The sequence below is a fragment of the Salarias fasciatus genome, chromosome 11, assembly GCF_902148845.1.
Source record: "Salarias fasciatus chromosome 11, fSalaFa1.1, whole genome shotgun sequence".
Classification (NCBI taxonomy): domain Eukaryota; kingdom Metazoa; phylum Chordata; class Actinopteri; order Blenniiformes; family Blenniidae; genus Salarias; species Salarias fasciatus.
In genome coordinates, this window is record NC_043755.1 from 34,463,965 (window position 1) to 34,476,672 (window position 12,708).

A 12,708-nucleotide genomic window follows, 5' to 3' on the forward strand; every position below is an offset into this window, starting at 1 on the left:
TGTTTGAAATGTTTCTTGATGAGATTAGAAAATTCTCCCTCTTCTTCAAATAAATGAACTGTTTTAAACTCCCTTGGATTAGCTGGAAAATACATCATTAATAACTGTTGATTGAACCACTCAGAAGTGTACATATTAGCTACAATTAGGACAAGCTTAAACATCTGCAGCAGTACTATCCAGTATAATAATCCAAAAACATCCTATATGATGGCAAAGCACTGACGGGGAGCACTTTCCTGCACAATGAATACTTTAATCATTTTGCTAGTAATACTTTTCATTAATATTTCATAAAGGGTTTTAGTCTTATCCTGGAATGTAACATTGATCTGCTGTCTCTCATTTTCAGTGCGGTTGTGTTGCTGGTATCAGCTGATAATACTGACAGTCAGCCAGCAGAATCAGTCAGAGTTCCACAAACCGGGAACATCAGTCTGTGTAGCTGCTGCTGCTGCTGCTGCTCCTGCTGCTGCTGATCCTGCTGCTGCTGCTGTTGATCCTGCTGCTGCTGCTGCTGCTGCTGATCCTGCTGCTGATCCTGCTGCTGCTGATCCTGCTGCTGCTGCTGCTGCTGCTGCTGCTGCTGCTGCTGCTGCTCCTGCTGCTGCTGCTGCTGCTGATCCTGCTGCTGATCCTGCTGCTGCTGATCCTGCTGCTGCTGATCCTGCTGCTGCTGCTGCTGCTGCCCCCAGCATTCCTCCCAGGCCAGCCTTCAGACCTTCAGGTCTACAGGATCCACAATAACGTTCCAGAGGGTTCCATCTGTTCTGGATCCAGTCTGTTGTCAGAACCGGTTTAACCTGGCAAGGGTGGAGCAGGATCCGGTGCGGGTTCGGACCCCCCCCCCCCCCCCCCCCCGTGGACCGGAGGACGGGGAGACCTTCACGGTGACAGAAATAGACGGCCTCCTATGGAACGGTGCTAAAGCTGCGTCACCGGAACGCGAGTCAGGCCGGTCCGGGTCAGAGCGGGTCAGAGCGGGTCAGAGCGGGTCAGAGCGGGTCAGTCTGACCCGGGAGGTTCTGCTGGAGGTTCTGCTGGAGGTTCTGCTGGAGGTTCTCCTCCCAGAACACTCCAGTGTTTTCAGCAGCCTCTTCCTGGAGTCTAGAGGGAATCCTGGAGTCGTTCATTTTAACGGCTCTTTTAACAGAACGAGACCCGGTTCAGCGGTCTGAGAGCTGGTCCTGTGTCCAAACTGTCCACACATCCTTCACTTGTCTCCTGAGTGTCTCTGAGTGTCTCTGAGTGTCTCTGAGTGTCTCCTGAGTGTCTCTGAGTGTCTCTGAGTGTCTCTGAGTGTCTCCTGAGTGTCTCTGAGTGTCTCTGAGTGTCTCTGAGTGTCTCCTGAGTCCAGCTGTCTCTGCTGTCTTCATGTGAACCACTGAGTTTCAGTTTTCCGCAGCAGCTCCAGTCACCTGAACGCAGCAGCAGCAAGCTAGCTAGCTAGGTAGCGGAGGACGAGTGTCCAGAACCCGGAGAGGAGTCGGTGTTCTGGAAGAACTGGATCCCCTGTTAACTGGTGACTGGGTTCTTTCACGTCCTTTGTTGCTGGTGGATTACAAACCAGAGAAGAAGCCGTCGGAGCTGTAATGAGTCTGATTCAAACCCCGGCTGTCCGAACGTCCACTCTGTCCTCTACAGGACACTGCACAGTGCCCCCATCTGTAGGGCTGTCCGAATGTCCACATAGCAAAAAAGAAGGGCACTAGAAATTTCCCACAATGCATCTAGAAAAGTAGTGAGCATCGATGGTCCCTAGACGGCTCAACATTACCCATGGTGCATAGCGAATCTCCAGCAATATGGCGGAGGAGCAGCAGCGCGAGCCGGGAAGAATTTATTGAACAATATATTTTTATTTATTCTTCAATGATTAGAAAGATGACAGGAAAGTAAAATGCAGAACAAGAGCACACTAAAATATATATTACAAAGCGTCTGGTTACCATGGTAACGGCCGGGGGTCACGTGATCAGCGCTGAGGGAAGAAGTAGGGAGCTGCGAGTCTGAATCGCACACGGATTCAGCTCTGTAGAGACTGAGGGGTCAGGGGTCAGGGGGGACATTCAGACACAGCTTCTGATTGAATCACTTCCTGCTGCGAGCAGCAGCAACAGGAAGTGCTGCAGGAAGTCACCAGGTAACAAGGAAACCAGTTCATCTGAAACACCGTAGTGACCACGTTATCAAAGGTTTGAGCAATGGAACACACACACACACACACACACACACACACTCACACACACACACACACACACAGGTAGCAGCATTCTGAGGCTGCTCTCTGGGGACGGTGTTCACGGTAAAACACGGCGTGTCAGAAAAGCTCCCAGAGGCAGGCGGACCGACTCCGCACCGGGCCGGTCTCTCCAGAGTCTCGAGACGTCGTCTTTTGGGGAACTGCTGAACTGTGAACTTCCCAGACATCCAGACTGTCTCCGAGGGGACAAAACTATGGTCCCTCAGTTCAACAAATATGTCTTTAGAATATGAAAAACTGGCCTCAGAACCTGAGCAGGGACAGTTCTGGAGTGTTGGAGAGATCCCAGATCCCAGATCCCAGATCCCCAGGCTGAACATGAAGACTCAGAGGATAATAGCAGATTTATATTGGAGACAGAACAGAACGCTAGAATGAAGACAACACTGATTTCATAAAAAAAGAAAGAGCTGCATCAGTGTCTGTGCTGAACCCGGATCATGGACCGCCCTCCATACAGACGTGTGTGTGTGTGTGTGTCTGTGTGTGTGTGTGTGTGTGTGTGTGTGTGTGTGTGTAGATATATAGGAAAATGTTGAATCACCTGCTGATCTGCCCAGGTTATTTTTGTCCTTTTTCTTTTTCTCTTTTTTTCCTTCCAAAGCCTCCTTTTGTTTTTGTAGTTCTGTTTATTTGTTATTAGAGAAAATGAAAAACTAACAAAATTTGAGCAACAAAAAATATATAAAAACAAAAAAAGTCTTCATTAAAAGTTTTTGGAACGACTCTCAATGAGCAGCTCCCTCCAGAGAACCACAGACCCTCTGGAGAACTGCGGAACCCGCTCCTCCAGAGTGGGACCACACTGCCCCCCTGTGGAGAGCAGGAGGTACTGCCGCCCCGGGGAGCGCTGCATGGCAGTGTGCAGGCGGTGCAGGCGGTGCTGCAGGCGGTGCAGGTGGTGCTGCAGGCGGTGCAGGTGGTGCTGCAGGTGGTGCTGCAGGTGGTGCAGGTGGTGCTGCAGGCGGTGCTGCAGGTGGTGCAGGTGGTGCTGCAGGCGGTGCTGCAGGCGGTGCTGCAGGTGGTGCAGGTGGTGCTGCAGGTGGTGCAGGTGGTGCTGCAGGTGGTGCTGCAGGTGGTGCAGGTGGTGCTGCAGGCGGTGCAGGTGGTGCTGCAGGTGGTGCTGCAGGCGGTGCAGGTGGTGCTGCAGGTGGTGCAGGCGGTGCAGGTGGTGCTGCAGGTGGTGCTGCAGGCGGTGCAGGCAGTGCTGCAGGTGGTGCTGCAGGTGGTGCAGGTGGTGCTGCAGGCGGTGCAGGTGGTGCTGCAGGTGGTGCTGCAGGTGGTGCTGCAGGCGGTGCAGGTGGTGCTGCAGGCGGTGCTGCAGACGGTGCAGGTGGTGCTGCAGGCGGTGCAGGTGGTGCTGCAGGTGGTGCTGCAGGCGGTGCAGGTGGTGCTGCAGGCGGTGCAGGTGGTGCTGCAGGCGGTGCTGCAGGTGGTGCAGGCGGTGCTGCAGGTGGTGCTGCAGGCGGTGCTGCAGGTGGTGCAGGCGGTGCTGCAGGTGGTGCAGGTGGTGGTGCAGGTGGTGCTGCAGGTGCTGCAGGCGGTGCAGGTGGTGCTGCAGGTGGTGCTGCAGGCGGTGCTGCAGGTGGTGCAGGTGGTGGTGCAGGTGGTGCTGCAGGTGCTGCAGGCGGTGCAGGTGGTGCTGCAGGTGGTGCTGCAGGCGGTGCAGGTTGGAGCCACTCTGGCATCACTTGGACAGCCTGCAGGTTCCTCAGACGCTGGAATGTTGGTCCTGTGTTTAGTTGTTTTCAGGTCAGTCAGTTGATCTTATTCATGGTGATGAAAGACCGTCACCCTGGAGCCTGGAGAGACCCACCAGGACCCCAGAGAGACCTACCAGGACCCTGGAGCCTGGAGAGACCCACCAGGACCCCAGAGAGACCTACCAGGACCCTGGAGCCTGGAGAGACCCACCAGGACCCTGGAGCCTGGAGAGACCCACCAGGACCCCGGAGTCTGTAGAGACCCACCAGGACCCCGGAGTCTGTAGAGACCCACCAGGACCCCGGAGAGACCTACCAGGACCCCGGAGAGACCTACCAGGACCCCGGAGAGACCTACCAGGACCCCGGAGCCTGGAGAGACCCAGCAGGACTCTGGATCCCGGGGTTCTCCTCCGCTGCTTCAGTCGTCGTCGCTGCAGTTTTCATTTCATGTCATGTTCGTGTAGAAACTCCTCTAATCTGCCGTCAGTTTTTTCCTGTAACCTCAGAAAGCGGCAGAGAAGAAGCTGCGGCCTGCAGTCCAGATCCACTTCCTGAACCGGGTTCAGCGTTTCTGGAACCATCCAGCTGAGACGGTCCTGCAGGCTGATGCCCTGGACCGGGGTCTCTGAACCAGGTTCTCTGGACCGGGGTCTCTGAACCAGGTTCTCTGGACCGGGGTCTCTGAACCAGGTTCTCTGGACCGGGGTCTCTGGACCGGGGTCTCTGAACCAGGGTCTCTGGACCGGGGCCTCTGAACCAGGTTCTCTGGACCGGGGCCTCTGGACCGGGGTCTCTGAACCAGGTTCTCTGGACCGGGGCCTCTGGACCGGGGCCTCTGGACCAGGTTCTCTGGACCGGGGTCTCTGAACCAGGTTCTCTGGACCGGGTCTTGGTTCCTGCTCCGCTGGGCGGAGCTCAGAGGACGGACTTGAGTTTCTGTCGGTTGATCGATGAAGGATCCTCTCAGCTGGGGCCGTACGGACCAGGGGGGTTCAACCTGCGGCTGTGGACCCACATGTGGCCCTTCAGTCCCTCTGACGCTTCACCACATGACACCGGAAGAACCGATTTTTAACTCAAACGATCCTCCTGTCCGGGTCCAGAAGGGATTCAGAGAAGATTCAAGTCAAAACAACGAAACCAGAAGAAAAGATTTTAAAAACCAGAGACTGAACCGTCAGAGCGTCAGAGCAGAGCCGCTTTAATCCAGAGTCCAGGTGAAGCAACACACACACACACACACACACACACACACACACACGCCCCCCTCAGTCCCCCCCGGCCTGCAGCTTGTCCCGCAGCGCTCCGTCCCCCCTGGAGCCCCCCCTGCAGGCGGGGCTCCGGTCCAGGGTGGGGTTGCTGGTCCACTGCTCGGGGGTCTTGGCCTGGATGGCGAGGGCGTGGACGCGTCCGGCCAGCTCCTCGCTGAGCGCCTGGTGGACCAGGCGGTGGCGCTGCAGCGGCGGCAGGCCGGCGAAGCGGCGGCTGACCACCAGGACCCGGAAGTGGGACTCGGCGCCGGGCGGCACGGCGTGCATGTGGCTCTCGTTGTGGACCTCCAGGTGGTCCGGGGACAGCGCCGCGCTCAGCTTGGTCCTGATGGCCCGCTCCACGGGCCGGTCCGGGCCCGGGTCCGGGTCCATGCCGGGTCCGGAACGGGTCAGGGGCCGGGCGGGGGCGAGACGGGCGGAGGCAGGCGCAGCGCGGAGGAGGCGGGGAAGCATGGGAGACGGCGGCGGCACTCCACCTGAGAGGGGACAAGAGACAGGCTTACTGGAGACACAGACCGTCTGGTCCAGGTCCAGGTCCAGGACCGCCGTCCAGGTCCAGGACCAGGACCAGGTCCAGGACCGCCGTCCAGGTCCAGGTCCAGGACCGCTGTCCAGGTCCAAGACCAGGTCCAGGACCGCCGTCCAGGTCTGGACCGACCTCAGGGGCCAATCCACAAGACTCCATTCTTCACATGAAGCCACATTTCACGAAACCTTCTGGTTCTAAATCCAGTGAAGTGTCTTGAACCTGTGCAGCTGTTGCATCATGGGTATTTTTTCCTGACAGCAGTTGAGGCTAATGCTAGCTTGCGGTCTCTCATAGCAGCATCCCTGATGCCTCGGCTCTGTTTTGTGTCTTTACTCTGAGGACATCTGTTAAGATATCAGCTGTCTTTTTCCTCCATCTCCTCGGTGGTGTGACCGGATTGGAGCCTGCTGCGGGCCGGTTTTGGTCCGCGTGCTTTATGTTTGACACACCTGGCCCATGACACTGTTTATGAATGCTCTAAACCTCTCTCTTCACTGCCACGTGACGCAGACAGGTGAAACACCTTCCTTCCTGACTATATCAAGTGAAAATGACTCGAAATTAATGAAATTAATCATCTGAAGGGAGAAAATCCACTCTGAGCGCGTGACGGTTCGGGTGCGCTCGTTTTCTCCACCGCCGTCTCTGCACGTGCGGTAACAGCGGCATGACGGGAGAAAAAACCCAAACCGACCGCGCGCCCGGCTGTTTTCTCTGCTTTATCTGGTTTCTACACCCTGAAATGTCCTTTCAGCTGACCGCCGCAGCTAGCCTGTTAGCATCAGCGGCTAGCTCCGGCTGCCAGCACGCGCACGCCTCGCTCTCGGAGGAAACGCACACCACGCGCAGTTTGAACAAACGCCGCTTCAGCCGCGGCTCGCGCCGTGAAGCCGCCGCGGCTCTTTTAGGCTGAAACGTTTGAAAGATGAGAAAAGAGTTCCTCACGTTGGATGGGTGACGTCACCGCGCTCTTCTTCGGTGGTGGATCGAGCCGTCAGCTGATAGACGCACCAGCGCCGCCTGCCGGCCCCACGGCCAGGTTCAACATTCTTCTTCTTCTTCTTCTAATGATTTCCGGCCGGCTGAACGCTTGTTTAGCGCAATGCTGCCCCTTCAGGTTAAGCAGTAAACTTTAGTTCATACTTTAGATTCTGGAGTCGAGGTTGGTGGCTCGAAAAAACTTAATCACAGCATTGTCTATCAAGCAAGAATTACAACCAGCAGAAAATATCGACTTAAAAGAAAAGACTGTCATTCCAAAAAGTGATAGTTGTTTATGTAAAGCCGGCCTCTCCACACTGTAACACACACAAGAAAATAATACATGGATAACGGTTTCAGCTTCCCCACACTGACACAAGCCACTCTGATGCTTTCCTCATATATTTAAATAGGCAGCAAGCCCACAATGCCCCAGTCTGATGCCAGTTATTTTTACTTGGTTAATTCTGCTGACTATCAGTGGTCTACCATTTTGAACTCCGGGCTGACAGCTAAAATATGCTCTACCTTTAGTTTCCTTATCCCACTTTGTTTGCCATTGTTTGTCTATTTTGAAAAGAGAGATGCACTCCAGCTTCCCAAGGCCCACTTCATATTCCACCTCACTATGAAGAGGAGAATCTTTAGCAAGTGTAGGAGCCAATTTATGATTTCTTTCATCCACCACCAGGGGGCGCAGTATAAGGGCATAAATAAGGCACTCAGGTGATTGGGTGCAGGTGCGCACAGAGGGACAGGAAACAGTTTTTCACCGTGTCCAAGCGGCGTGTGGAGGGTGTTCATGCTGTCTGGGTCCTGGAATGTTGACACCTGGAAAATAAATGGGTTGCAGCAGTGGAACGTGGAGAGAGTGAGGACCGTTTGATTGAAGCGCCGTGCGTCCAAACGATTCTCCCTCTACACCCTCAGGGAACTCGCAGTGTCCAGGCCCTGAAGGAAAAGGGCTGGACAGCAAGTGTCGAGCGGAGCTGGACAGAGACAGGAAGACAGACCGTGCTGTCACCGACGGCCTCAGGAGGGAATCGAACCGGCAGGTTCAAACATGGAAGCACCGATGGTTATGACTTCTCAGTCCCAACACCTCCACCCGGACCTCCACCCGGACCTCCACCCTGACCTCCACCCTGTCCTCCACCCTCACCTCCTCCCTGACCTCCTCCCTGACCTCCTCCCTGACCTCCTCCCTGACCTCCACCCTGTCCTCCTCCCTGACCTCCTCCCTGACCTCCTCCCTGACCTCCACCCTGACCTCCACCCTGTCCTCCACCCTCACCTCCTCCCTGACCTCCTCCCTGACCTCCTCCCTGACCTCCTCCCTGACCTCCACCCTGTCCTCCTCCCTGACCTCCTCCCTGACCTCCACCCTGACCTCCACCCTGACCTCCACCCTGACCTCCACCCTGTCCTCCACCCTCACCTCCTCCCTGACCTCCACCCTGACCTCCTCCCTGACCTCCTCCCTGACCTCCACCCGGACCTCCACCCTGACCTCCACCCTGTCCTCCACCCTCACCTCCTCCCTGACCTCCACCCGGACCTCCACCCTGACCTCCACCCTGTCCTCCTCCCTGACCTCCTCCCTGACCTCCTCCCTGACCTCCACCCTGACCTCCTCCCTGACCTCCTCCCTGACCTCCTCCCTGACCTCCACCCTGTCCTCCACCCTGTCCTCCACCCTGACCTCCACCCTGACCTCCTCCCTGACCTCCACCCTGACCTCCACCTTTTTCTCCTCTTCTTGTTCCACTCTGTGAAAGTTGTTTGACGTCGTCTGTTATTGAGCGTCTGGCTCGTTTCTTCTGCCTGCAGCTCGTCTCCGCTCCGCCGCCGTCTCTCTGCGTTAGGTGGCGCCGGTGAGTCGGGTCAGCCGGAGAACTCCTGACGGAACGTCTTCGCTGTTCAGGATCTTTGCTCCAAATAAATTTGACTCAACTTTTATTCCATTGTTCTTCGATCAGAAGCTTTCAGGACGTTCTGCGTCCATCAGCCAGAAAGTTAAACATCTGTTTTCCAAAAAAAAACAACTGTTTTTGTGAACTTTCACTGTCTTTTTTTTCTAAGAAACGAAGTTGAAGAGGTTTGATTTTCATCAGCTGTAAAAATCCCTGCAGTACCAGTTCAGTGCAGAAGGTGGCAGCAGCAGTGGCGTATTTACCAGGCGCCAACCTCCTCTGACAAAACATGAAGATAATGCGGAAGTGCAAAACAGCTGTAATTCCATAGAGATTCCAGCAGGGGGCGATGATGCTGGGTTCAAAAAGAGCCCCGGTCCCACTGGAACCATACAAAAATGTCGATTTTCAGAGTGCAAATGAACATATAAAGCTCCGGTTTCAGGACAGGTTCTGGTCTCTGTCTCTGGTTTCTAGAACCTGCTGCTTCACCAGACTCTGGTTTTCATAAATCATCTGTTGATTTTATATTACGAGTTAAAGTTTTGCATAAGTCGCCCTATCACAGCGCCTCCTCTGTCCACGTGATGTGGTCACGTGACGGGCTGGACCAATCACATTTACATCCGGTTTCAAATATTCAACGTGGAGACGTCCTGCTGGACTCGCTGGAGTCGGCGGTTGGGAACTCTGTGGGTGACGTCAGGAAAGGTCTGTCCGTTTATATACAATCTGTGGTATTTACCGAGCACTGGGCCCTCATGCAGAATTCTTCTATGCGCCCCCAATGCCAGAAATTATACATTTTTCAGACAAAAAAATAAAAAAAAACACTCTCAGATGAAGGTAAAAAAAACGCCCATAAAAGTCAAATATCTGTCAGTCATTAGAAATGGTTTTGTGTGGAAAAAAAAGAGAAGAAAGAAGAAAAGAGGAAGAGCGTTACAGCTCAGCTTCCTGACAGTGTGGTGACGGCGCTCTGGAACAACACATTAAAAGCTCTGGATCATTTTGTCTCTGCTGACCTGACAGCTGCACCTTCCTGGCTTCAGGGTCCGGCGGCATGAGGCCGAGCCAGGGTCTGCCGGGGAGAGTCTGCTCTCCTGACGACAGGAACTGCTGTGATGCAGCTTCGCTGCTACTCAGTGAATAAAATGTGCGGAAACGCTGAAAAAACGCTGCATGGCATCACTGAACACTTCACCACGTCCTGCCCATGCAGAGCCTGCACTTCAGAGGCCCTTCTTCTTCTGTGGTGTCTGTGTAAAATAAGGTCGAACATGCAAACAGCTCCCCTAGTGGCATGAAGTGCAAATGCAGTCATGGCCCCATTAGGTAGGTCCCCGACGTGTCAGTGTAAATTATACGGGGGGGGGGGGGGGGGGGGGGGGGGTTTCAAGTTGTGTCGCTGATATCCGCCGTCTGTCGGGGCCCCCCTACCAGCAACTAACCGCTGAGCACTCGGAAAGGGCCCCAGGCGGGGGATTTTCGACACGCTGTTGTTGCAGCGTCTAGTGTAGCGCCTTTAATTTGTCATTGAAACTGACTGATATCAGCCGTCTCTCGGGGCCCCCTTCAGCTCGGGGCCCTACCTGGGAGTGCCCCTCGACGTCATGGGCCCCCACGCAGCCGCCTGCCTGCTGGCGGCCATCTTGGGGAGGGGCTCGTGGCTTCCAGACTGTTGAGGAAAGTTTCACCAGAAGAGATGATTCAGCTTCTATTCCTGTTTTATTCTAAAGAGTGGACGTGGAAGACACACACACACACACACACACACACACACACACACACACACACACACACACACACACACACACACACACACACACAGAAGTGTTCAGGATGATTCAGGTTTTTATTGACAGAACTGGTTTCAGGATGCACCGGGGGGACCGGAAAGAAACCGGACTGTGTTTATAACATTAAAACAAGAGTGATTTCAGACTTTTGGCCGTTATACGTCGCTGTAGCATAGCCTTTAGCATAACTGTGAAAAATTTCACCTCCCGAAGACACACAGGCAGCTCACAGCCAGTGTTTGTTACTACAGTCCCTCCCCTCTTCGAAAAATCCCAGAATGCTCCGGCGCCTCTGAACCAGGAGCAGAGCCAGGCTGGGTGGACATGTCCCGGAGCTGAACGGCAGCTGGAGGACGATGGAGGCTGTCTGGAAGATCCTCCCTGCTGCGGCGCTGCGGGAGGCGGTCAGGCTGAAGCGGCGGCGCTGTGGGAGGGGGGGGGCTGTTTTACCCACAGGGCTCTGCGGTAAAACAGCTCCTGGTGAGAAACGGCATGGCCCTGCTGCTCCATCCGCCGTGTCCCCTCCATTCAGCCCCGCGAGACTTCTGTCTCTTCTCAAGAATGAACAACTGACGGGGCGGAGGTGTGGAGGAGGTGCAAAAAAAATGGAAGGACGCTCTTAAGGGAGCGTTCCGCAGCAGCGTGCTGACTGTCCTGAGCAGTGGGATCCCGGCTGCAGCGCTGGGTTCCAGCCGAAGGAGACGACTGGGAAGGAGACAGTTTGGATTAAATGTGAAAATGAAAAAATAAAAAGTTATAACCACAGTCCGGTTTCTTTCCGGTTCCCCCTCGTATATTGTATTCATTGTTATTCATATTGTGATCTTTTAATCACCACAGTTTTGCTTTTTCCATTTTAATCAGATTTTATTTCGATTCATGCTGAGTTTCAACATGATAAACAGTAAAGCCTCGACAAAACATCTGTCTCATTAAAAACATCTGCATCTACAAACTACTATAAACTACTAGAAGTATAAACTCCTGGTTTATTGATGTTTTCGTCCAGATTCAGTCTGATCTTCCTCCAGTCTTCTTCTTCTGGTCGGGTTCAGCCTCCTCTGCAGTCAGCCTCCTCTGGGAAAAATAAAAAATGCAATTTTTACTATTTTAACCCCAAAAAAAACCTAAAATAGAGAAAATAAAAAATCTTAAAGCTCAAAACGGATCAGAATGAATGATGTGATGATTTGATGTCAGCTTTCAGATCAGAAATGTTCATGGTTTGTTCCAGAACGAAGCAGGACTCGTTGCTTCCTGTATTCACTGTATTTCAGCCTGAAGAGGCTCTCCGGTCGGCTCTTCCTCCAGTCAGCTGGAAGCAGCAGGAACAGCTTCAATCTGTGAATCAGCTGTTTCCTGTGGAGAAGCTGGAGCAGAGTGGAGGATTCAGTCTGTCGTCTGTTTATTTCACTCTTTAACCAGCAGCTCTCTCATCTCATCTCGAGAAACTCTTTACCAGGGAGAACTGATTCCACAGGATCTGCTTTGATCAGAACGTCCAGAGAGACAAACAGTCCAACATCGTCTCCACTCATATGGAGTGGATTCAGTTTTTAAAACATCCTGTTACAGAGCCACAGCAGACGCTTTTAACAAATCAAACCGTTCCTCTTTAATTCCTCTGTCCGATGAGAGAAACCTCTGAGCTCTGCAGAAGTTCTGCTGCTGCAGCTGGAGGACGGTGCTGCTCCACCCTCAGAGGCGTCTGCATGGCGTCTGCGGAAGGTGGAGGAGCTGGAAGCTTCTGGGCTCATTTTCAGAGGCTGAGTTTGTAAACATTGATCATCTACCTGTGAAAAAGTGATTTACATCCTAACAAACACTTCGTCACCTTTCAGTGACTCTTCCATCAGTCCTCTCAGGAGGATTTGGTTTTTTCATTTTCCAGATCATCCGTCCTGAAACAACTTCAGCAACTCCTCTCTGAAAAATCAAGATGAAAACTTCCTGCTTTCTGGAAAGTTTCTTGTTAAAAAAATAATAAATAATAATTGTTTTTTTTATGCTTCACTGAAAAAGTGTGTGAAACATAATGTCAGTTTGGTGCTGTAGGTGGCAGCAGTGAGTCGTAAATGTTCAAGGTTGAATTATAAAAAATGTAAATTTGAATCTTTTTTTTCTGAATGCACTGCTGTAATATTTTGTTAATTTAGGACCATTCCATGCAACCGTCCTTAAATTTGTTATGTTCTGAGAACTTTATGAACTTTATGAACTTTTAATGATCTTTATAAATGTTATAG

General features: G+C 53.2%; 1 protein-coding gene across 1 annotated transcript; it reads right to left on the minus strand.

The window, feature by feature from the left end:
• Nucleotides 1-5,161: 5,161 nt before the first annotated feature.
• Nucleotides 5,162-6,808, minus strand: bola1 (bolA family member 1). Its single transcript, XM_030103641.1, has 2 exons — nt 6,715-6,808; nt 5,162-5,716 (listed from the first exon to the last, which is right to left on the minus strand). Exon 2 carries the CDS (start codon nt 5,691-5,693, stop codon nt 5,238-5,240), a length of 456 nt encoding a protein of 151 aa, XP_029959501.1. The 5' UTR covers nt 5,694-5,716; nt 6,715-6,808; the 3' UTR covers nt 5,162-5,237.
• Between the last annotated feature and the right edge of the window lie 5,900 nt (nt 6,809-12,708).